This window comes from Artemia franciscana, chromosome 16 (assembly GCF_032884065.1).
Source record: "Artemia franciscana chromosome 16, ASM3288406v1, whole genome shotgun sequence".
Lineage (NCBI taxonomy): Eukaryota > Metazoa > Arthropoda > Branchiopoda > Anostraca > Artemiidae > Artemia > Artemia franciscana.
Window position 1 is genome coordinate 22,409,281 of NC_088878.1, and position 22,987 is coordinate 22,432,267.

Sequence of the window (22,987 nt, forward strand, 5' to 3'; positions counted from 1 at the left end):
TTACGAGAAATGTGGCTTATCAGAAGTTGTCGAGCGTGAGACAGAGTTGACCCGATTGGGAGGCCAAGATAGGTAATACTTTCAACTGGTTGAACTATAGAGGGATTCTTATTCTAATCAAATAATTGGTAAATGGATTTAGATTTTTATTAGTTTTGTTTGTTCAACAGAATAGTTCTTACACTGTGAGTATCTTCGTCACCATAAAGTTGAAGTTCCTTCCTAAAGAGTTGCAAGAATCTGTCGGTTAAAGCCCAATTTCACAGTAATTATGGATGTATGCGCAGTGGCAATTTTACGAGAAGTGTGGCTTATCAGAAGTTGTCGAGCGTGAGACAGAGTTGACCCGATTGGGAGGCCAAGATAGGTAATACTTTCAACTGGTTGAACTATAGAGGGATTCTTATTCTAACCAAATAATTGGTAAATGGATTTAGATTTTTATTACTTTTGTTTGTTCAACAGAATAGTTCTTACACTGTGAGTATCTTCGTCACCATAAAGTTGAAGTTCCTTCCTTAAGAGTTGCAAGAATGTGTCGGTTAAAGCCCAATTTCACAGTAATTATGGATGTATGCGCAGTGGCAATTTTACGAGAAATGTGGCTTATCAGAAGTTGTCGAGCGTGAGACAGAGTTGACCCGATTGGGAGGCCAAGATAGGTAATACTTTCAACTGGTTGAACTATAGAGGGATTCTTATTCTAATCAAATAATTGGCAAATGGATTTAGATTTTGATTACTTTTGTTTGTTCAACAGAATAGTTCTTACACTGTGAGTATCTTCGTCACCATAAAGTTGAAGTTCCTTCCTAAAGAGTTGCAAGAATGTGTCGGTTAAAGCCCAATTTCACAGTAATTATGGATGTATGCGCAGTGGCAATTTTACGAGAAGTGTGGCTTATCAGAAGTTGTCGAGCGTGAGACAGAGTTGACCCGATTGGGAGGCCAAGATAGGTAATACTTTCAACTGGTTGAACTATAGAGGGATTCTTATTCTAATCAAATAATTGGCAAATGGATTTAGATTTTGATTACTTTTGTTTGTTCAACAGAATAGTTCTTACACTGTGAGTATCTTCGTCACCATAAAGTTGAAGTTCCTTCCTAAAGAGTTGCAAGAATGTGTCGGTTAAAGCCCAATTTCACAGTAATTATGGATGTATGCGCAGTGGCAATTTTACGAGAAGTGTGGCTTATCAGAAGTTGTCGAGCGTGAGACAGAGTTGACCCGATTGGGAGGCCAAGATAGGTAATACTTTCAACTGGTTGAACTATAGAGGGATTCTTATTCTAATCAAATAATTGGTAAATGGATTTAGATTTTTATTACTTTTGTTTGTTCAACAGAATAGCTCTTACACTGTGAGTATCTTCGTCACCATAAAGTTGAAGTTCCTTCCTAAAGAGTTGCAAGAATGTGTCGGTTAAAGCCCAATTTCGCAGTAATTATGGATGTATACGCAGTGGCAATTTTATGAGAAATATGGCTTATCAGAAGTTGTCGGATTTGAGAGAGAGTAATCCGATTGGAAGGCCAAGATAGGTAATACTTTCAACTGGTTGAACTATAGAGGGATGAGAGTCAGAAATAAATAATTTCTGAGACCACGCTGGCTAATCATGACAAAACATAAAATTGCAAAGACGAGGGCAATAACATTCAGTAAAAAACAGAAGAAAAAAATTAGACTAATATGTCGTTTAAGACCTCCGCTCAACCGTCGTCAGTGCAGAATAATAAAAAGAAATGCAGATAAAAGTTCAAAGCACAATATAAAAACTAAACCTCTAAATAAACACTGAAACTACAATAAGGACCCTTTTAAAGCAACGATTATAAGGTTGTCCTTGTTTTTCTCTTCCTTGCGATTTTCGTTTTGTCAGAGTCAGAGATGGGACGGGGTTGCTTTCACACCAGTTGAAAACGTGGAACTGACACCTCCCAGTGTGAAATTGAAGTCCAAGGCAGGCTGTATGTTAATTATGTGTTCCTCGCCTTTATTCTAAGTAAATTTTCCAAATAGCAAAGGCAAGGCGACGAAAGTAATGACTTAAAGTACAATTGGTGTATAGTAATACCACTGCTGGTGCTTCAGATCTTGCACCAACCAAAAACAAATAATCGTAGGCAGCGTTACTTGCGCTGCTTAAGTAAAGAACGATGTTGGCAAAATGTTTCATTTATTTTTGGTGTTAGATCAAGGCACTTCGTATAGAGGGGGCTGTCGTAAAGACGTGAAAAAGGGCTCATTGGATGGGAAATTGAGAGGGCTAGTGCCCTGTTTAATATGTCGAAGGTGATTGGAGGGCAAATAGCCCGGCATGCAAATCATTTTCCCCAAACACTTCCAATAAACATTTTGAGATAGTCGTTTTGTTCAGCGTAGTTAAAGGTCCGGAAATTATGTGTAAGGATGACAACCGCTCCCACAGCTTTCAGAGCAAAGGTTGTAAGTTATGCCGTGGGGGCAGATAAGGTTTTTATAGAAACGGGGGTCGTATAAACTTCGGAGGGGCCTTATTAAACTGGTAATCAAAAGCTCTAGTGCCTAGTGCCAGAGTCAAAGTGATAAGAGGGCAGCTAACCGCGCCCCTCCCCCAAAAAAGGTCCTTATTTTCTCGAAATGTATCCAATAGAAATTTTGAGATACACACTTTGTTCAAAATAGTCCAAAGATCATATAACAAGGCTTTTGGGGTTGAAACAAGCTCCCAGTTTCTTGGGGTAAGGGTTTTAAGTTATGCCCCGTGAGCTTTAAAGGCGTTATGGAAGGGATGATTGTATAAGCTTTAGTGGATGCTCATTGGGTTGAAAATCGGAAGTTCTAGTTCCCTTTAAGAGCCAAAAGTGATTGAGGGCAATTAGACCCCCCCCCCCCGACTACCCTACTTTTCATGAAAGGCATCTGATTGAAATTAAGAGTTATCTGTTTTGTTCAAAATGATCCAAAGAACAAACGACAATGCCTCCAGGGTTGAGACAAACCCTCGGAGTTATAGGGCAAGGGTTGTAAGTTATACCCTCGGGGCATATAAGGTTTTTTATGGAATTTGTGGTCGTGTCGAATGGGGATAATTTAATTTGAAATTGGAAGTTAAAGTTCCCCTTTTTAAGACTCGAGATTCATTTGGGAACAGCTAGCACACCCCCCTCCGCACCCATCACTTCTCCAAACACATCCAATCAAAATTTTGAGATTGCAATTTTGTTTAGCGTAGTTGAAGGGTCTGAAAAGGATGTCTTCGATAATGACAACCCTCCTCCCCCCCACAGCTTTCAGGTCAAGGGTTGTAAGCTATGTCCTCGGGGTATATAAGTGTTTTTATAGAAAAAGTGGTCGTATATATTTTGAAGGGGGCTCATTGGGTTGGTAATCAGAAATTCTATTGACATTTAAGAGTCAAATTGATTAGAGGGTAGCTACCCGCCACCTCACCCCAACACATAGAGTTTTCCTGAAATGCATCCAATATAAATTTTTACATGCCCATAATTTCCCCAAACACATCAAATCAAGATTTGGAGATAGCCTTTTTGTTCAGGGCAGTTGAAAGGTCCAGAAATTATTTAGGAGGTTGACAAATCTCCACCCCCCCCCCACAGCCCTCAGGGTGAAGGTTCAAAGTCATGCCCTGGGGGCAAATAAGGTTTTTATAGAAAGGGTGATCGTATAAAATTCAGAGTGGGCTTATTGGACTGGTAATTTAAAGCTCTAGTGCCCTCTTTTTAGGAGTCAAAGTGATAAGAGGGTCGTATTTGCTATCCTGCCCCCCTCCAAAAAAACGGGTCGTATTTTCCCGAAATGTATCTAACATAAATTTTGAGATGGACATTTTATTTCAGAATAGTCCAAAGATCATATAACCAAGCTTTTGGGGTTGATACAAACCACCAGAGCCTGGGGATAAGGGCTGTAAATTTTGTCCTGGGGACATTTAAGGTTTTTATGGAAGGGATGGTTGCATAAACTTTCAAGGTAGCTAATTTGGTTGAAAGTTGGAAGTTTTAGTTCCTTTTTAAGAGCCAAAAGTGATGGAGGTCAACTAGCCCCCTCCCTCCCCGCTACTCTTTTCGCCAAACGCATCTGATTGAAATTATGAGAAAGTTTTTTGTTCAAAATAGTCCAAAGAGCATATAACAATGCTTCCAGGGTTGACACAAAGCCCTGGGGCAAGAGCTTTAAATTACGCCGTGGGGACATATAAGGGTTTTATGGAATGGGTGGTCATATAAACTCCAGATGGTGCTCATTTGTTTTGAAATTAGAAGCTATAGGGTTCCTTTTTAAAAGTCAAAAGTGACTTACGCGCAACCAACCCCCCTCCCACACCCTTCATTCCCCAAAAAGGAAATCCTAACAAAGACTTGAGACATCTATTTTTCTCAGTATTCTTAATCTACCCCCCCCCCAGGTCCTCAACGCAAGGGCTGTAAGTTAAGCAATCTGTCCACTGTTCACATACAGTTAATTTAATTAGAAAAGGTATGCGTGTTTGACTTCTACTTTTCCAAAATACGACGGGCGTTAAGGTGAGTCTTACAGAAAATGTTGAGGGGAGTGTTGAACTAAATCAAAACATGTTACGTGAATATGGACTGCCAGAAGGGCGTAACTCCGGAATTACTGAGTATGTTAATCTGGAACTTTCAGGAAATAATAAGGAAGATGATCAATTGACCAAAAAGGCAATATTTGCACGCTACTACCACTAAAACTACCACCGCTTCTACTTCTACCACAGCTACTACTACCACTGCTATCACTAAAACTGCTTCTGATGTGAGTACTACTAAGGCTGATGATTTTGAAATAAAAATCTGAGGAAACATTGGGGAAATTTGAACTAAATCAAAGCATTCTATGTGCATAGAGATTGCTGATACGAGGAGGGGTGTCAGCAATATTTTTTGGAATAGCTTATCGGATCAAAAGGAAAGTTTAGGGGCATCATGGGGGTTCAGATGACCAAAGGTAGCATTTACATGGTATTATTGTCACTATTACTACTAATTCAGCTCTATTGACGCTACTATGTAATTAAGACTGGGAATAAGTGAATAATGTTATGTAACGAGAAGATCTTCCATGATAGCTTCACTTACCTAGGTAGTATTATTAATAAAGACGGTGGGTCAAGTAGAGATGTTAAAAGTAGAATAGCCAAGGTCCAGGGTGCTTTTTTACTGTTGAAATAAGTTTGGAAGAATGGGAAGATGAATGTTTGAACCAAGATAAGAATATTGGAAGCTACAGTGGTTAAGTATGCTTCTGAAGTGTGGGTGCTCCTAAAGACGGAGGATGATTAGCTTAATGTTTTCCAGAGAAATTGCCTTCGGATTGTTTTTGGTACCTGACTGACTGACCGTATCTCAAACAGTAAGCAGCACGAAAGATGTGCGTCAATTCTACTTGCAAGGACTATAATGAGAGAAAGGGCGAGATGGCTAGGACACAATATGTGGATGAAGGATGACAGATTGCCAAAGATAGTCCTTGACAGCCAACCGCCTAGAGTCAAATGAAAAGCAGGTCATCTCCGAATAGGGTGGATAGGTGTCATAAGAAGAATTTCAGGGAAATGGGAACTTCTTGGTAGGATGTAAAGAGGGAGGCTTAAAATAGATTGGCATAGAGGTTGAGAGTGTATAGCTGTATTGGCCTCAGGCGGCTTGTTGCTTTAGCAAGTTATTAGAGGTAGCAGCAGTAGTATTTTAAGCAATGTGATTTTAATTTTTCCTATCATATCAACCGTGTAACAGCAAAATAAAACAAGACTAGTCTAGATTTAAAAATAAGAGCTGTCCAAAATAACACCGATGTCCCTCCCCTGTCAACCTTTTAAAAGCCTCGAGTGTTATTTGCTTTTATTGGAAAGGAAAATCACGATCATAATGAAAATTACAGGAAAGAAAAACACATTTTTAGAGTATTGTCATCTATGATTTTCAATTTCATTTTAATATTTTAAAAGCTCATTTTTCAGGACTTTTTTTTTAATAAAATTTTTATTTTATTTTAAGTTTATGAAAATCTGGGGCCCCCGATTATTTTTTTTTCGGTAGGATCTTCTTGGTCGGATAACTTGAAGGTTTAAGTCTTAAATTGCTCCAGAAAAAGTTTTCTGTCCCTTTTTCTAGGACCCAGCATTTCTTTTAATTTTTTCTCGTGCATTGGGGCTCTCATGGCCCAGGGGCTTAAGGATATTAATTTTGTGTGGATTAAAAATGTTTCTGGTCATTTTGGAGCTCCATTACCAAGGGGACTGTCCCCCAAATTAACTTGTTTTTTTTTTTTAGATTGGGTCCTCTCGGCCCGGGGGTTTGCGGCTGGAAGTTTCAAAGTAGTCAGGAACGATAAAAATGAGGTCCATTTCCAGGCCCCCTAGCACACTCTTTCCTCAGAAAAGATGCATGGTCTCCTTAGTCCAAGCAATGGTCCTTGAAGGTTTAAAGATAATTACGAAAATCGGCTTTTTATGGACTGCAATTTTGAGGGAGCCAGTGCCTTAAACTAATAATTTCTTGGCTATTAGAGTCCACTTGGCTAGGGAGTTACGGTTTGTCCAGTAAAACTTTTATTGACTTTACCTATGGGAGGAGGGAGCCAATATTTTTGTTTTGTTCTTCTTGATCCAAGGACTTTAGGATATAAATGTTGAGCTGATCATACAAAAGTTTTGACTCTTTTTCAGGCCCCTTTTTGGGGAGACCGTGTCACCAAAATATTTTTTTCATATTAGGCTCTTCTTAGCTCAAGGATTCGTGGCCACAAGTTTCATAATGATCAAGAACAACAAGGTTTCTGGCCCTTTCCAAGCTCTATAGTTCCCTCCCCCTCTCACGCAGAATTTGTTTGTCACTTAACTCAGCCAGCAGAGGTGAACCTATGGTTACAGGTTGGGGGGATATAGAATTTGGCGAGAAAACTGTCCAGTGTGCCGACAAACGCAGAAAAACAAGTTAAACTAAGACGTCCAAAGTTCAAAGGCGTTGGTACTGCGTCCCCCACTCCACACTTAGCTCTACCCTCTGCAATGCAGCGGTCTCCGAAAGTTTCAAGCCCTTTTTATAAAATTGACCGTAATTTTTAAGGGGACCCATGCCTCAAAACTAAAGTTCTTCTTGAAAAAAAAGGTGTCCACTTGGCCAGAGACGTGCGGTTTTGAGTTTCAAGGCACTTAGTGCGATTTATCAGCCCGTTGAAGGGCTCTGTTGTCAGAAGAGTCAATATTTATTTTCTTGTTTTTTTTTTTTTTTTTGCGAATTGGAGTCTGTCTGACCCAAGTACTTCCAAACACAAGTGTCAAGCCAATAAAAAGTAAGATTGGCTCTATTTTTTCGAAATCCGTCTTCTCAATCTTAAAGTGTTTTTAGTGTATGAGGATTCCCTTGGCCCAGGAACGAATATGTGCAAGTTCCAACCTGGTTGGATAAAAATTGTTTGAGCTTTTCTTTTTTTTTTGGGGGGGGGGGAAGAATTACATTCGTCTCTTTTTCGTGCATCAGGGCTCCTTAAGATCGAAATTGTAAAAGATATAGTATTTGAGCCTATCATACGGTATAGTTTTCGGTCCCCATTTTGTTGGGAACTGTACGATCAATTTTTTTGCGTTAAGTTCTTCTTGCCCCAAAGAATTGCGGCCGCAAGTTTGAAACTGCTCAAACACTACAGGTTTTCTGGTCTTTTGCAGAGCCCACTGACAGTCTTATCTCCCTAACAAAAAGTTTGGTCTCCTTGTCCCAGGTGGCGACTCTTGAAAGGGTCAAGCATAGTTTATTTCTTCCAACATTTTTAGGTCCTATAGTTGGGGAGCCCAGGCCCTTACTTAAATTATTCTCGGTCTATTTTTGGGGGACCCAGTTTTCTAGTCAGTTTTTTTTTTGTGCATTGACGCCCCAGTGTCCCAATTACTTCAGGAAGTAATTTCAAGCGAGTAGGAACAATATTTTAGCCCTTTTTGAGGCACACATGACTGCAAATCAAAATTCCTATTTTACGTCAGGATTCCCTTGGCCCAGAGACTTACGCTTTAAGTTTTAAGCCTTTCAAAAGTACACATGATGATTTTGGCTCTTTTGTCACTCCCCGTTTTCGAGGGATCCAGTATTTTTCCTATTTTTCATTCTGCCCTTGAGTCCCATCAGCTCAGGGACTTAGAGCCAATAGAGAAAAAAAAGTTTGTCGGCTCATTGTTGGGGGCCTGTGACTCCGATCAATTTTGTTTTTGCACATTAGGCTCTCTTGGACAAAGAACTTTAAAGCTGTTAATTTCAAAATGATCTGGGGAAGAAAATTTTTCACCAATTTACAGTCCCTCATATCACCCTCGTATGTCCCCCACAAAAGATTTGATCCTCTTGGTCCAGGAAATGATTTTTGAAAAACTTGAGTCAATCGCTGCTCAATATTAAACATGCTCCCCTCTTCTTTTTCCACCATAAAACCTATCTGTAAATAATTGACAATTTGCATTATTTACGGCCCTTGTCCCAGTTGCTGTGAGGATTATGTTTTCTGTTCTCTGGAGCCTTTTTTTATTGGAATTTTTCGACTATTCTGACCAAAATAGCTATCTTAATACCTTGGATGCTTTCGGTTTTTTTTTGGGGGGGGGCGGGCTTTAGGAGAGGGATAGAAAAATGGGCACGGGAGGTTGACTGGCTATTTAACAATGCTAGAGTCTTAAAAAGGGCCCTAGAACAATCAGTTTCCAATCGAATAATTCCCCTTCTAAGTTTCTACAGTAGTAAGTTGCTGCATAAAAAGCAAAAGACAATGAAAAAATGTATTGAAGACACATAAAACTTCATGCGGCAACACTAGAGTGTTATCTCTGACACACTGATAAAAAAAAAAAACTCATGTTGATTTTATTTTAGCGCCAAGTTAGACAAAGTTTTTTTTTTGTATTTAAGAGGAATAAAATCGAATGAAAATTCACTTAAAACAACTATGTCTTGCTTACGGAAGTAAAAAGTGATGTTGAAACCTTAAAGCGAACTACACAAGATATTTCTACAAAAGCAGCTCAAATAAATTGACAAGGGATGTTTTCCAGTATTTATAGAATTCTGAAAAATAACACTTCAATGACAACTGAGCTTGCTTAGTTTTTTTTTTAGAATTATAGTTGTGTAAATAAAGTTTTTAATACCAGATGCAGTGGACGACTATTGCGAGCCTCAAAAATTTCTATTTATTTTCGGCAGGCTGCTGGTAGAATTTCTGCTCCTAAGAGAACATCCTACTTTTTGCGTTGGTTTTTTTTTCCAATGAACGGCGAATAGCGAGGATAACTGAGGTCCTACCATTTCTTTTTCGGCTGTTACTACCTTCTATGTAGATTAACCCGTGTATGCAAATATTAGTATTTTAGTTATGCCCGACCCATACTGTAGTTACACTTACGGATGAAATCAAAATTATGTATGACTACAGCGCTAATACTGTCTCCTTGCAAGAATTTGGAGAGTTGAGTCATGTTCAAACTTCAAGCTTAATCTTTATGACTGACTAGTCCCAGTAAAAAGAAATTTTTAGTACGCAGGACGTAAAAGTATGCACTACAAGCTGCCATGGATTCCAGTGAACTAAAATACAAGAAACAAATTCTAATAGCTTTCATCAATCTAATAGTTTTCATTTTAAAGATGGCCCTACAAACATGAAACTTCATTTGGATAGGGACCATGCTACAGTCAAAACAATTTTCAGGCCAACTTCTTGTCGTCTAAATTTTCCACTTCTTCGATACAAATGTGACGTTGGAATCAAGAAAAATAATCCTTGCTTTTTTTTCAATAGGTGAGGCTTGAAAATTATCCAAGATGTTACAACTAACACGTGGCAAGAAAAGCGAGGGCTCTGACCTATTCTGTATTATGCTGAGCTTGGATTGTGAGGGAGCTTAGATTGCCTGAATAAGCAACCCTTTTGACGCTGAAGAACACTTAAAGCTTCTTCGTGAAGATAATTAGCAATAGTAAAAGTTATCACTGACAGGTTATATCATAAAAATGTCCTCAATTGTCCCAAAGATTATGTTGTAATTTTGTAAAAGAAATGGTAAAGCACATACCTTTAAAATTAGAGCCCACGCACAAGCACTGCCTTAGCAAAGAACCCTATCCCTTCCCTATATTTTTTTTACCACTTCATGTGTGGTGGCAGAAAATTGTGAGGGGGCTCGCTCGGTCGCAAATTTGAAAGTTTTAGTTCCCTTTTTGTAGGTGGAAACTGACTGCAAGACAATGAGCCCTTCCCCTTGTGGGGCCTTTTTTTCGTACCCTAGCCAACCATGGTTCCATATATGATCAAAGTTTTTAGTTTACCATTTTGTCCAGAATAATCTGATAGGTATGCCTCCGGGGCTGACATAACCCTCACAGTCCTAGGCGATATTTCCCTAAATTACGAACATTGCCCATTTTTCGCCTATAGATTTAGTAGAAAAGGCGGGCATGTTTTGTCTTTGTTGTATGATCAGCTAAACCATCTTAGAGCTCCTCCGCTAGGCCAAGATTTCCCAGACTACCCCAAAGACTTACTCATGAAACAAAAACGTACCTATATAGGTAAAAAACGTTATGCGGATCTGAGTTTTAGAAATAAGTTATCTGTAATTCCTTGGGAACGGATCGACTCAAAACTACCAAAGAGCGCTTAGGCGGGGGAGGGGGGCAATAGGACGACAAATTTAAAATAAAAGAATGGGAAAGAGGTACATCAGAACAGAATATGTGTATCTAGGTTTTCAAAATTGCATATCTGAAATATCTTTATGACGCCCAGGGGAATGAAGTCAAAACTTTCTGGTGGTTTCGTTGTGGAGGTAGGTGAGTTTTTTAAATACGTTGTCTTCAATACACCGGGAATAGCTTGAGTGACCGGGTCAAAACTTCCAAATAGTGCTGGGAAGGCAAGAAGACCTCGAATTTTAAGTAGGAGAAGAGGGCAAAGGTAAATCAGAACAGGTCATGTATAGCTGTATGATCAAAATAGCATATCTGCAATATCACTGTGACGGCCTTCGGAATGGAGTTGAAACTTTCAGGGAGTGTTGTGTTGGGCATAGGTACCATTTTTGGGGGGATGGAGGGGGTATAAAATTCTCAGTCTCCTATTGATCTATTCGAAATTGCATTGTAAGCTCCTATGGGACTTGGAATTTTACTGTTAAGTAGCAGGGTAAATCAAACGACACCCCGTGTTGTAAGATTGTCAAAGCAGCGTATGTGCAATATCTTGTCCATGCTTGGGAAGTTAAAGTGGAAACTTACGAGTAGTTTAGAGGGGGACGTAGAGCTTGTATTTTGTCTCAGAGAAGCAGGCAGAGGAACGGAGCCTAAATATTTCTTGTCTATAATTCACATAAAAGCTGTGACACACATAGATCCTTGTTGGACTTGATTCATTTTGCCTCAGCCCCTCTCTTATCTTGACGTTCTTCTGCCAAAGAGGGTCAAATACTCCAAGTTTAAGATTAGTTGGCTATCTTAAGTTGGTCCACTCATTTAGTGATGCGTGTCAAACCTACCGAAAACAAAGTGCTTTATAGAGTGGACAGAAAAGGTCAGCCTTAATTGCAACAAGCACCTCTAGATGGTTCAGTACCTATACCCAATGACTACTTAGTACAATTTTAACTTATATATGTCAATGTGAACTCTGATGCTGCACAATATTCTGCTTTGCTTTGTAATTGTTACATTTTCTTCTTCTCGAAGTTGTCGACTAAAAAAAGTGTAAAAAGTTGTTTGTTCTCCCCTGAAATTATGAAACTACTAAACACATCATTCGTTTGGGGACAAATTTTATGGCATACAACGCTGATATTACGGTGTAAGAGTACTCTAAAAGGGACCTATAAAGTTAGGATTTCCATAGTAAAGCAAAATTACTAAAAAAGAAATCGTTTATTTTTCAACGTCTTAAATGAAAATCAAAATCACTCACTGATTTACGATATGAATTGTCAAACTAATGGATCAATCACGTTTGAATTATAATAGCTCAATGCACGGTATTTTTTGTACAGATGCTTCAACGCCACGAAGAACTGTCATTAATGCAATAAACGTAACGATAAAATAAGAAGAAAAGAAGGTTATATTAAAAGCAAGAAATAAAAATGTCTCTTAAAGAATCACTTAGCTGCTGGCTAAATAAGCATACTGCAAATAAATTGGTAGCAAAATTAAACAGTTCCATATTATTCGTAACAGTCCTGAATATTTTAAAAGCTTCTGTTTCATTAATGCTACTGTCAGTTTTGAGGACTGACAACACCCCTGCTGGAAAGGTTGTGATTAAGAACCAGATACTTAAAATCAGGCAGCTTGCCATAAGTCTTGAGTCTTCACTTGAAAGCCCAGATGTCTCTGTTAACTTCGTTGTACTGTTAACCACTGAGCTACTTCTCCTAAGCTCTTGTCTTTTTCTTATCACTTTTGAATATCTAATTAAAATGGCGATATTTAATATCACCATAAATGTTCCTGGCAAAAATCTGGCCAGAACTTGTGATGCAATCGAATATACTTGCCACATTGTGCTCTCTGTGACATCACTGTTTTCAACAACTTGCCACTCACAACCCACTTTACAACTAACAATCGTTGATGCAAAGCTTTCTAAGAAATTTGTGGAAATGGCGATAATTACACTAAGTAAAATTGAAATGTATGCCACTTTGCGTTTATGAACTTTGCGGAATAGAATTGGGTGGCAAACTGAAATGTATCGTTCAATTGTTAGCCACAGAACGGCATATATTGAAAGAGTTATAGAAAAGTTAGTGACTGTGAATTCAAGATAAGCTTCATAAAAAGCTTCCGGATACACTCTGCAATGCTCACTCCAAAAGTGTTGTATAAGAGGGGTTGCTGTAATCATTACACATAAATTAGAATATCCCAGAGTGTATAAATAAGTGAGGGTGGCACCTGATATTTGTGATCGATAAATAATTACTAGGGATAGAACATTGAAAATAAAACCGATGATTATAATTATATTTGAAATAATTGCGTAGGATATAAAATTCACTTGGTCAACCTCTGTTTCTAAAACGCATGTTTCGTTCATTATTTTTTCATACAATTGAATTAAGTGATTTAGTTCACTTATGTCCTTTGGGTATCCAATAGTGATCATTTTCAGTCACATATCCAATTTCACAAGCATAAGAAACTATTCATACATACTTCTTATCGTGCAACTTGTAAAGAATTAGAGTTATGACTTAAATTTATTTGATTGCGTCAGCTCTGATAAGAAAACACAAGACTGATTAAGATTAAGTCTTGAGTTGAAATAATTTAGAACGTGACGGATGACGTGACCAGAAATATTTTATAGAAAGATAAGAACATGGGAGAAATGCTTAAATAAAATTTGGTAATTTGTGAATTTTATTGTGCCACCAGTCATCCATGGACATTTTTGGGATTACAAGCGTTTGACATCTAAAACTTCGATCCGATAAAAATCAAAATGCTGCGATCATTTCTTTTCATTACCAATGGGAAACTTGCAGAACTTACAACCCTTGCCATGGGGGATGTGGGACACTAAGTCCACTCTGGAGGCATAGTTATTTGACCCTTGGACCAATTTGAACAACATGACTATCTCAAAAGTTGTGTGTATGTATTTGTAAAAAAAGGGATTGGGAGGGGGGCTGGTTTTCCTCCGATGACTTTCAGTCTTAAAAAGGGCACTATAACTTTCATTTTCCAATCTAGAGAGCCGCCTCTGAAGCTTTTATGATCGCTAGTGGCGTAAGAAGTACCTCTGGAAAAAATAGGAATATTTTGAAGCCTTGTTGCTCTTAACTATAGGCAGCGCTAGAGCGTTTCCTCTGCTACAAAGTGGACTAAAGTATATCTAAGCGTGACCTTTTCTGTTGGCTATAAAAATAAATCTACTATTTAATGGTCAAAAATATTTTTCTAATGCCTACTTTTATGGATATTCATATGAAGTTGCAAAGCTGAATGGAAATCAGTTGTTTTAAATCTATCTGACAATGAAAGAAAAAAAAATTGTCAAGATTATGTACTTTAAATAACTGCTCTACTTTTTTTGTTTTTGTATTTTCAGTGATTTTGGGTTTATCATTGGTTTGTTCAGTATTTAAATATATTTTCTATGACCAGTGCAGAAAGAAAAATTGAACCTCTCAGGCTGCGTCCTCTCGCACCAAAGCACTCTCCAAGCATGTTTTATTGTGTTGTTACCTGTATTACTCCTGGTTTCCCTTTGATGGCTTTGATATCATGGTTGTAGAAGTAGGTGCAACCTAGTAAAGAGCAAACAACACCCTAAAGCAACCAAAGGTTAAAAATGTATTTTGAAAAATGTGCCTAGTGAAAAGAAATTGCCATCCGACACTGATTCTGGAATGGTAACTATTATTTCGGTTCGTCTTAAAAGTAAAGGTTCATTGCGAGAAGAAATTTATGGTGATTTTGAAAAAAAAACGGGAAACCCCGGAATCAGATCAAAATGAAAAAGTACGATTGGAACCAGTATGGTCGAGAACATTTTATGGGGAAATTAAAATTCCTCATCTTGAACAAAAAATAAAATCACTTTTTTGCATGGGTAGCACTGACCTGTCTCCCGTTTTTTTGTTGTTTTTTTTTTCCCCCAGGGTTGCAGGTTACCAGAACATCATAAAGAGGTTTTAATGGTTCATTCAAAAGTAATTGCTCATGTCTATGTGTTTGTTTGTTTTTTTTGTTTTTTTTATAAATTCCACCATCTGCAAGCACCTTGTGGCATTAGGTGCTTGCACTTTTTGTGCCATTGGCATGCATGAAATGACACATTTTGTGCCATTTCTCAAGGAGTGGGGCTAGTGGGCTACCAGAACATTGTAGACATATTGAATAGCTCATAAAGAAGCTATCACTTATATCTACGTTATTTTTCTAAATTCAACCATCTGCAATTTCCAAATGAAACTAAAAACAACACTTTTGGCGCCAAGTCTCAAGTAGAAAACCTGGGATAGTGGGCCATCGGATCTTTTTAGAGTGATTTTTAATATCTCATTTGAAAGGTATTGCTTATATCTACGCGCTTTTACCAATTATACCATCCGTAAGCACGATATAGTACTACAAACAACACTTTTGGTGCCACTTCTTAAGTGGAAAAGCTTGGAAGCATGAAGCGGTATCATTGTAATAACTATGGTCCGAAACTCTTAACCGGAGGTTCCCCCTCAACGCCCCTTAGTAAATTACGCTATTATGGTCCTAAAAATATCAATAGTTCAAATTAGATCCACAGAGCCGTGGTTAAGTTAGTAGAGCGTTAGGTTTAAAAGCAGAATGTCAAACGATCAATTCCAGCTTGGACATTTTTTCAATCATGGTTTTGTCCCTTCTATATGATTATTTTTCTGAGAATTCAGTATTTTTTTTTTTAATTTGGTGCATTTATTTTTTAAACTTATCAAGAATTTTGATTCAAAAGGGAATGGAGGTCATCCAGTTTCATGGTTTACAACTACATTCTAAGAAGCTAACTAAATCCGTACCCCAGCCGCTTGCCACTTAGGGGTTTGAAAAATGTAGGCATATGGTTCTGGAACCACTCAAAGTTGTATATTAATTGATGGATTTCTTATTGTTATATTATAGGATAAAAGTATTTGTAATGTGTAGTCTATATTTTTTAGTTGTCAGGTTACATTCTATCTTTTCGTTTGTTGCTATTCCAAACCTGTATGTCTAAAGTTTTTTGGTGTTTAGTACAAGGCCATTAAAAAAACAAAATTTTGTACTTTTTTATTTGTTTTTCTATTACAATGGATCTTTCAATATATAATAGATTTACGACATCCATTGTTACAACAGATTTTTCACCATAATCTCCTTCAATGTTAGAAATGTCACTATATGTGATTCAATGTCACTAAAATGTAATTTTAGGAAAATCCAGAGATCCCTTCAACCTTTTAAAAAGTCCACAAGCACAACTCCTCCACAGTCATAGAAAACGGTTGCCATTACCTTGTTGACAAAAATCTCACTTAATGTTGGAATGCCCCTCTTATTATTGCATTTTGTAGTACCAAGAAGGTAAATTTGAACACAGGAATTAGAATTGAATGATAAGGACGATGAACGGGCAAATTTGTATTGGTAGCCCATGCATTTGATAAAGTAAATATTGAAAAACTTAAGGAAAAAATTCAAGAACTAAAAGTAGATAGAAGGTACAGTATGTGGCTTCAGGAATGGATAACCAGTAGAACTTTTTCAATAAGGATAAAAAGGACATTGATCTCAATGCAGATAACCTCCAAAGAGCCAAAATATATCTATATGCAGATGACTTAGCTGTTACAGTTGAAGGCCAACAAAGAGAAGAAATTCAGACATATGCTCAAAAAGCAGCAAATTTCATAGAGCAGTGGGCAGCTGAGAAAGAAATTATCCTTTCAGAAGAGAAAACAACAATGATGATGTTCACCAGTGAAAAAAGACAAGCACCAGACCCAGATATATTCCTGAATGGATTGAAAATTAGATGCACAGAGAGTGTCCGCTACCTTGGAGTTCTCCTTGATAGTCAGCTGACCTGGGAAAAACATATAGAAGAACTCATAACAGCTGTAGACAGACGACAAATGCTTATTAATGCAATATGTAACAAAAAGTATGAAGTCCCAAGGGATGTTTTAATGCAGTTTTCTAAAGCAATAATCCTTGGAAAAATTGATTATGCATATCTGGTATATGCATCTGCTAAGAAAACAATCCTTGGAAAATTAAATGCAAAATGGAATGAGACACTAAGAAGGACAACAAATGCATTAAAATCAACACCAATCCCAGCTTTACATATTGAAACATCAACGACGTCACTACCCACAAGAAGAAAAATACTTATGGCAAAATATTTATTAAAGAAGAGGGGAACTGAGCAAGAAGATATTATCAAAAATGAGATCATAATGGACCCATACCTTATGGATTACAGATTTGAAATTCACAACACACCATATCTAGTCAAACTTATGAAGGACTTTCCAACAAACATGTCACCTCTCACAATTCCAACTGACAAGACAAACAAAATTGAAGGACTAGAAAGAAATATCTCATGGAAAATCCACGAAGAAATAGGACAAAAATCAGGAATGTCTGAGCAGTCCCTGCTGCAACTTGCACTGAGTGAACTGGAAAACTACAGAGACTACAGGAAATTTTTTACAGATGGGTCCAAAATAGGAAGTCGCACTGGCTGTGGTATATGGGATGATTATAAAAAACTAGGAACCCAGTATAGGCTGTCGGACCACACAAGTATTTATATGGCCGAGCTATTTGCTATTGATACAGCAATAAAAGAAATAGTCAGAGAGGGAAAAGAAGGAAAATACCTAGTATGTACAGACTCCTTATCTTGCCTAAAGTACCTCAAAGTGGCCCACGAGCAAGCCCCATCAATGGCAAGGGGTATTGTCCAAAATATAAGAATGATTGAGGAGACAGGAAGCTGTGTCTCATTGATATGGATCCCAGCCCATGTAGGTGCATCAGGAAATGAAAGAGCAGACCAAATGGCTAAGGATGCTACTAAGAAAGAAACAATGGAAAATCCACCTTTACCTCATATCCAAACCACAATAAAGATAGCTGAGAAGCTAAAAGAAGTTGAACTGGAAGAATTCAGGAAAAGATCACTGAACATGTACCTAGAAATCACTGAATTCAGATACATTAATCATGAAATGAAGCATCCAGAAAAAAGAGTTGCAGACATAATATTCAGAATGAGGACTGGGCATGCAAAGACGAAAAAGATGCTGGAAAGATGGAATATGACAGACTCATCTGACTGCAATGTCTGTGGAGTGGAGGAAAATTTTCAACATATAATTATGGAATGCAAAAAGTACGAGACTGCTAGGTCACGACTAAAGGAACAAGTACTAAAGAGTGGTATTCAGTTCAGAATAAAAGAACTGTTAGGAAAGGTTGCAAAGAATAAACAAAGGGAGACAGTTAAGTATTTAGGACAATATGTAAAGGATACTGGCCTAATTGATGTTTTGTAAAATAATGAATAGTGTAGTATATGTGGGTGTATGGCAATGCATGAATTGTATTGTAAAAATGTCCGGTTCTTCCTCCCCTGTTAAATAATTGTAAATCAATATTGTAAATATAAAAATGTGTAAGTATGATTGATTTAGTGGATTTTGTATTATTTTATTTTTTTATGGTTGAATAGTCAAAATATATATATATATAATCTAGTTTACTTTTTGTTTGCTGGGGGTATATATTTAAGTCTTATTTTATTTCTTTGTTGGTATTGGATTTACCACTTGTTTTTATATATGTTTGTAAATGAAAGCAAGTTGTCAGTCTGTCGAATTAAATTATATTTGAAATTTGGTAATTTTTTTTTGTTATATATATGATGAAAGTGTATTGATTGTTGTTATTTTTTAAATTATTTTTTGGTAATTTTTGACGCCACTACAATGAGGGATTTCCTAAGGACGATAGTACATCCCTCTTTATGTAGGAAGTGCCATGATTTTGTTAGTTGTAAATTTTTTGGATTTGTGCACTTTCTGAATTTTTGACTATTTTAATTATTGTATTTATAATTGATTTAATTAATATTTTATGATTTTCTACAGGGTATTAGACTAATTGTTAGTTTGTGTGTAGTAGATTAATCAGTACGACAAAGCATGACTGTGAAGATTTTATTTTATTTATTTTTTTTTTTTCTAGGTTGATGATATAACAGAAAAAAGATCCTGGAGCATAGAGAAGAAATTCTGGAAGCTCCATTCAATTACACCAACAACAATTGGTAGCCCATTGTACGAAAAATAAATAACAGAAATAGTCCATTAAAAAAAATAAAGAAATTAAAAATGAATTAAAATAATTATTTTAATCATTAAAAACAAATCACAGAAACTACTTTGTTTCGAAGTCAGGTTATATGGTATAATTTCACGAAACTTTTTGATAGATACGGAAGTTATGCTTAGGTTCTGGAAACTTTGAAAATCCTTTTTAGAAAAATAGTTACTTCTAGAATACTAAAAAAATCGATGGGCGATATCAATCTTAGAAATTAGTTCTTAGTGTGTAGTTCATTTTTAATATAGAAAAGTGCATATTTTCTTGCTAGTTCGAAAAAAATTCGGAACCATACTTTATGAATCAGGAAGATTTAACCTACAAATCTCTTGTAATCCTTTTTTGAGAAAGGCTTGAGAGCTAGATAGTATCCGTGAGGGGGAAAGCTGCCATAACTTTTTCAGAGTTGTAAAAAAATGATTAATTCACTCCTTGATGATAGTCTATCATCCTAGTGCAGAACTAAGGCAGATAGTCGTACAATAAGGGTAGTTTAAATAGTCTTTCAGTTCTTTGAGCCATTTGAAGGCCATTGGAGACCAAAAATAATGCAAAGATTTATGAAGAACCATGTCTACAGGATTTGCAAGCGAGGGGGTGACTTACATTTCTAATTAACATGTTTTTAATTAAAGACGGCCACAGATTAATGAAAAAAAAAAAAAAATTCTGAGGGAAGTAAAGAGCGAAACTGAAACTTAAAACGAACAAAAATATTTACTTCACGGTCTTTCTAACATATATCAATAAAACTAGTACAAATCAACCAACTAGCACTTTACTGAAAACACTAAAGTCAAGTAAAAAAAAAGAATATTAATTTAGGGGCCAAAACTGGCATCCATCACAAATCAATTAGGGTGATTGTCAACCACCTTCATATAGCCAAATGTACTTTTTAGACCCAGATGAAGCTGTTGACGGACACCTTGAACTTCTTTTAGATTATGGGATCTCTCACAACTTAATGGATCGGTTGGAAGAAATGAAGCACAAGCATCTGTGCCAAAGTCATATGAAAATGCGAGAAGTGGATGATGATGTAAATCAACGTGCTGCTTCACTGGAACAATAACATCCAAACTTGTCGCTCATGTTTACTGTGCCAGATGGTGTGGATTATAGACGTTTCAACCCTCCTGCATGTAATGAAGTATGCGCTGTTCTTGTTCTTAAAGCTGACCATAGTTTTCCGTCAAATGAAAGAGTTGTAAAATACCGTGGTAAAAATATTGTCAGTTTAAAAAATACCGACCATCGTGTGGAGCCCTTTACCTACTGTTTGATTATGTTTTATCCAGCTGGAACGTAAGGATGGATCGTGGATATGCAACTCCAAACACATTATGCAAGTTGTCCACATTTAACAGGGCTTGAATTAGCGCAGTATTGCATTGCTTTTCGACATGAACACACCAAAAGTCTTTCTCTGCAAGATGTAACCCCCAACAAACTTCACATAGGTATAACACTTTTAAATTTTGCTGGATGACTTTTTCAGCAATATCTTGTCTACACAAATACTCGTTTTGAACGTAATTGCATCCAATGGATAAAATTGAACTAGATAACTATTATGGCTGAAAACTATGTAGGTTTTGTAAGACTTATCAACGACTTAGCTGCGAAACAGAACGCAGTTATGTAACTGCAGTTCTGCAGTTCAAATAATGGTGCAAAAGTAATTCCGTCTCACCGGATTAACACGCTGCTAGGCTGAACATTTCGAAGATATGGTGGCTAAAGTTCATGGCCTTAAACCCCCAGATTTCTTCAATGATCCATGTTTATCAAATTTTGGCCTCAACTATTAGTCTCATCAATAGGATTATTCGAGTTTCACAGTGTACAAAATTAAATATGCCGAAAAGTTTCATTTCTTTGCCTTATGTACCTATTTTGGGTGAGATGCTTAAACGAATTTTGCGTAAACATAACATTGATGCATGTTTCCAATCAGTGAGACTATTAGGTAGTTTCCTTAAATCTAGGAAGGATTTAACCTGGGGAGATTTAGTTAGTGGGTGTGCAAAATTCCTTGTTCTTGTGGAAAGTTACATATCGATAGAACTCACCAACAATTTATTGAAAGATTTATTGAGCATCGCAACTCAATAGAAAAAACACTACAATTAAGAAAGCCTCCTGAAACTTTTGTTTTGGCTCTAGCTGAACATACATTCTTTCATCCTGAACATTTTATACAATTTGATGATCCACAGCTATTTCTAATAATAGAGGTTTTTCTCAGTGGGTGAGGGAGGCTATAAAAATTAAAAGGGCCGTTTAATTAGAACAAGAATCGTTTTTAAAAGTTCTAAAATACTTTAATATGAAGAGCGAGGCATTAGAGAGGGAGCAACCCCCTCATGTACGTAAATTTCTGTGCGTTTTAGGTTTTAATTTTGTTACTTACTTTCAGTAAAAAAAAACTTTTTTTTTTCTAAATCTGAATTTCTTATAGCACGAAAGAAAGCAACATTTATGAAGTTTTCCGGTTTTCGAAATTTACGTGGCTAGACGGAACTTATTTAGGCGGCAGAGCAGATGTGAGCATTTTTAAAATATTGTTGATTTCATTTGTAATATTTACAATTAAATCAGTAATACAGGGGCATTTGGATAAATCCGCCCCCCCCCACACACACACTTATACAGAGAAAAGTGTATCTAAGAGCCTTTTAGCGCAATTTGAGCATTATCACATACTTTGGAAACAATGTGCAATTTTAGTATTACAAATATCAAAATCTTCTGGGGAAGAGCCAGGTCTGTGTCTGGTGTGACTATGGTTAGGCCTTTATATCGGTTCATAGTCAAACAGTTCGTGGTAACGAACTGTAGTAAGGAGCGACCCGGCTCAATAGTAAACGAAACTCTAAAAACGGAATTTCGATGTTAAAAGATATATCAAAAGAATGGTATTTTTATGCTGATTTTAAATATATAAGTTTCATCAAATTTAGTCTTTTTCATCAAAAGTTACGAGCCTGAGAAAATTTGCCTTATTTTGGAAAATAGGGGGAAACACCCCCTAAAAGTCATGGGATCTTAATGAAAATCACACCATCGCACTCAGCGTATCAGAGAACCCTACAGAAAAAATTTCAAGGTCCAATCTACAAAAATGTGGGATTTCGTATTTTTTGCCAGAAAACAAATCACGGGTGCGTGTTTATTTGTTTTTGTTTTTTTTCCCCAAGGGGTTATCGTATCGACCAAGTGGTCCTACAGTGTTGCAAGAGGGCTCATTCTAACGGAAATGAAAAGTTCTAGTGCCCTTTTTAAGTGACCAAAAAAATTGGAGGGCACCTAGGCCCCCTCCCATGCTCATTTTTTCCCAAAGTCAACGGATCAAAATTTTGAGATGGCCATTTTGTTCCGCATAGTCGAAAACCATAATAAATATGTCCTTGGGGATGACTTACCCCCCCCCCCCCACAGTCCCTGGGGGAGGGGCTGCAAGTTACAAACTTTGACCAATGTTTACATACAGTAATTGTTATTGGGAAGTGTACCGACGTTTCCAGGGGGATTTTTTGGTTTGGGTGTGGGGTTGAGGGGAGGGGGCTATGTGGGAGGATCTTTCCTTGGAGGAATATTTCATGGGGGAAGAGAAATTCAATGAAAAGGGCGCAGGATTTTGCATTACTATTAAAAAAAAATGAAAATATAAACATGAAAAAGTTTTTTCAATTGAAAGTAAGGAGAAGCATTAAAACTTAAAACGAACAGAGATTATTACGCATATGAGGGGTTCTAAAAACACTTTAGCATAAACAACGAGGTATTTAGGAGGAGATAAATACTTCGCTCTTTATGCTAAAGTATTTTTAGTAATGTCAACTATTTATTCTATGGCCTTTCTGATTCAGGGGTCATTCTTAAAGAATTGGGACACAACTTAAGATTTAGTTTGAAGAGCGAGGTATTAACGAGGGGACAAACCCCCTCATATATATAATCAAAAATATAAGAATATAAAAGTTTATTACGTAAGTTAATTCTTAAGTTATGTATATTTTTTACTAATGAAAACGTTCGTCGAAAATTAAAGTTCTAGTTGCCTTTTTT

At 36.9% G+C, this 22,987-nt stretch overlaps 1 protein-coding gene across 1 annotated transcript; it reads right to left on the reverse strand.

Annotated features, from left to right (window-relative positions):
- Window positions 1–11,901: 11,901 nt before the first annotated feature.
- Window positions 11,902–13,252, reverse strand: LOC136037232 (probable G-protein coupled receptor AH9.1). The gene has a single exon (XM_065719840.1). It carries the CDS (start codon window positions 13,158–13,160, stop codon window positions 12,117–12,119), a length of 1,044 nt encoding a protein of 347 aa, XP_065575912.1. The 5' UTR covers window positions 13,161–13,252; the 3' UTR covers window positions 11,902–12,116.
- Window positions 13,253–22,987: the final 9,735 nt, after the last annotated feature.

Excerpts from the sequence above, each read along its gene's own strand:
- LOC136037232 (XM_065719840.1), bottom strand. The coding sequence starts at position 13,160 with ATGATCACTATTGGATACCCAAAGGACATAAGTGAACTAAATCACTTA.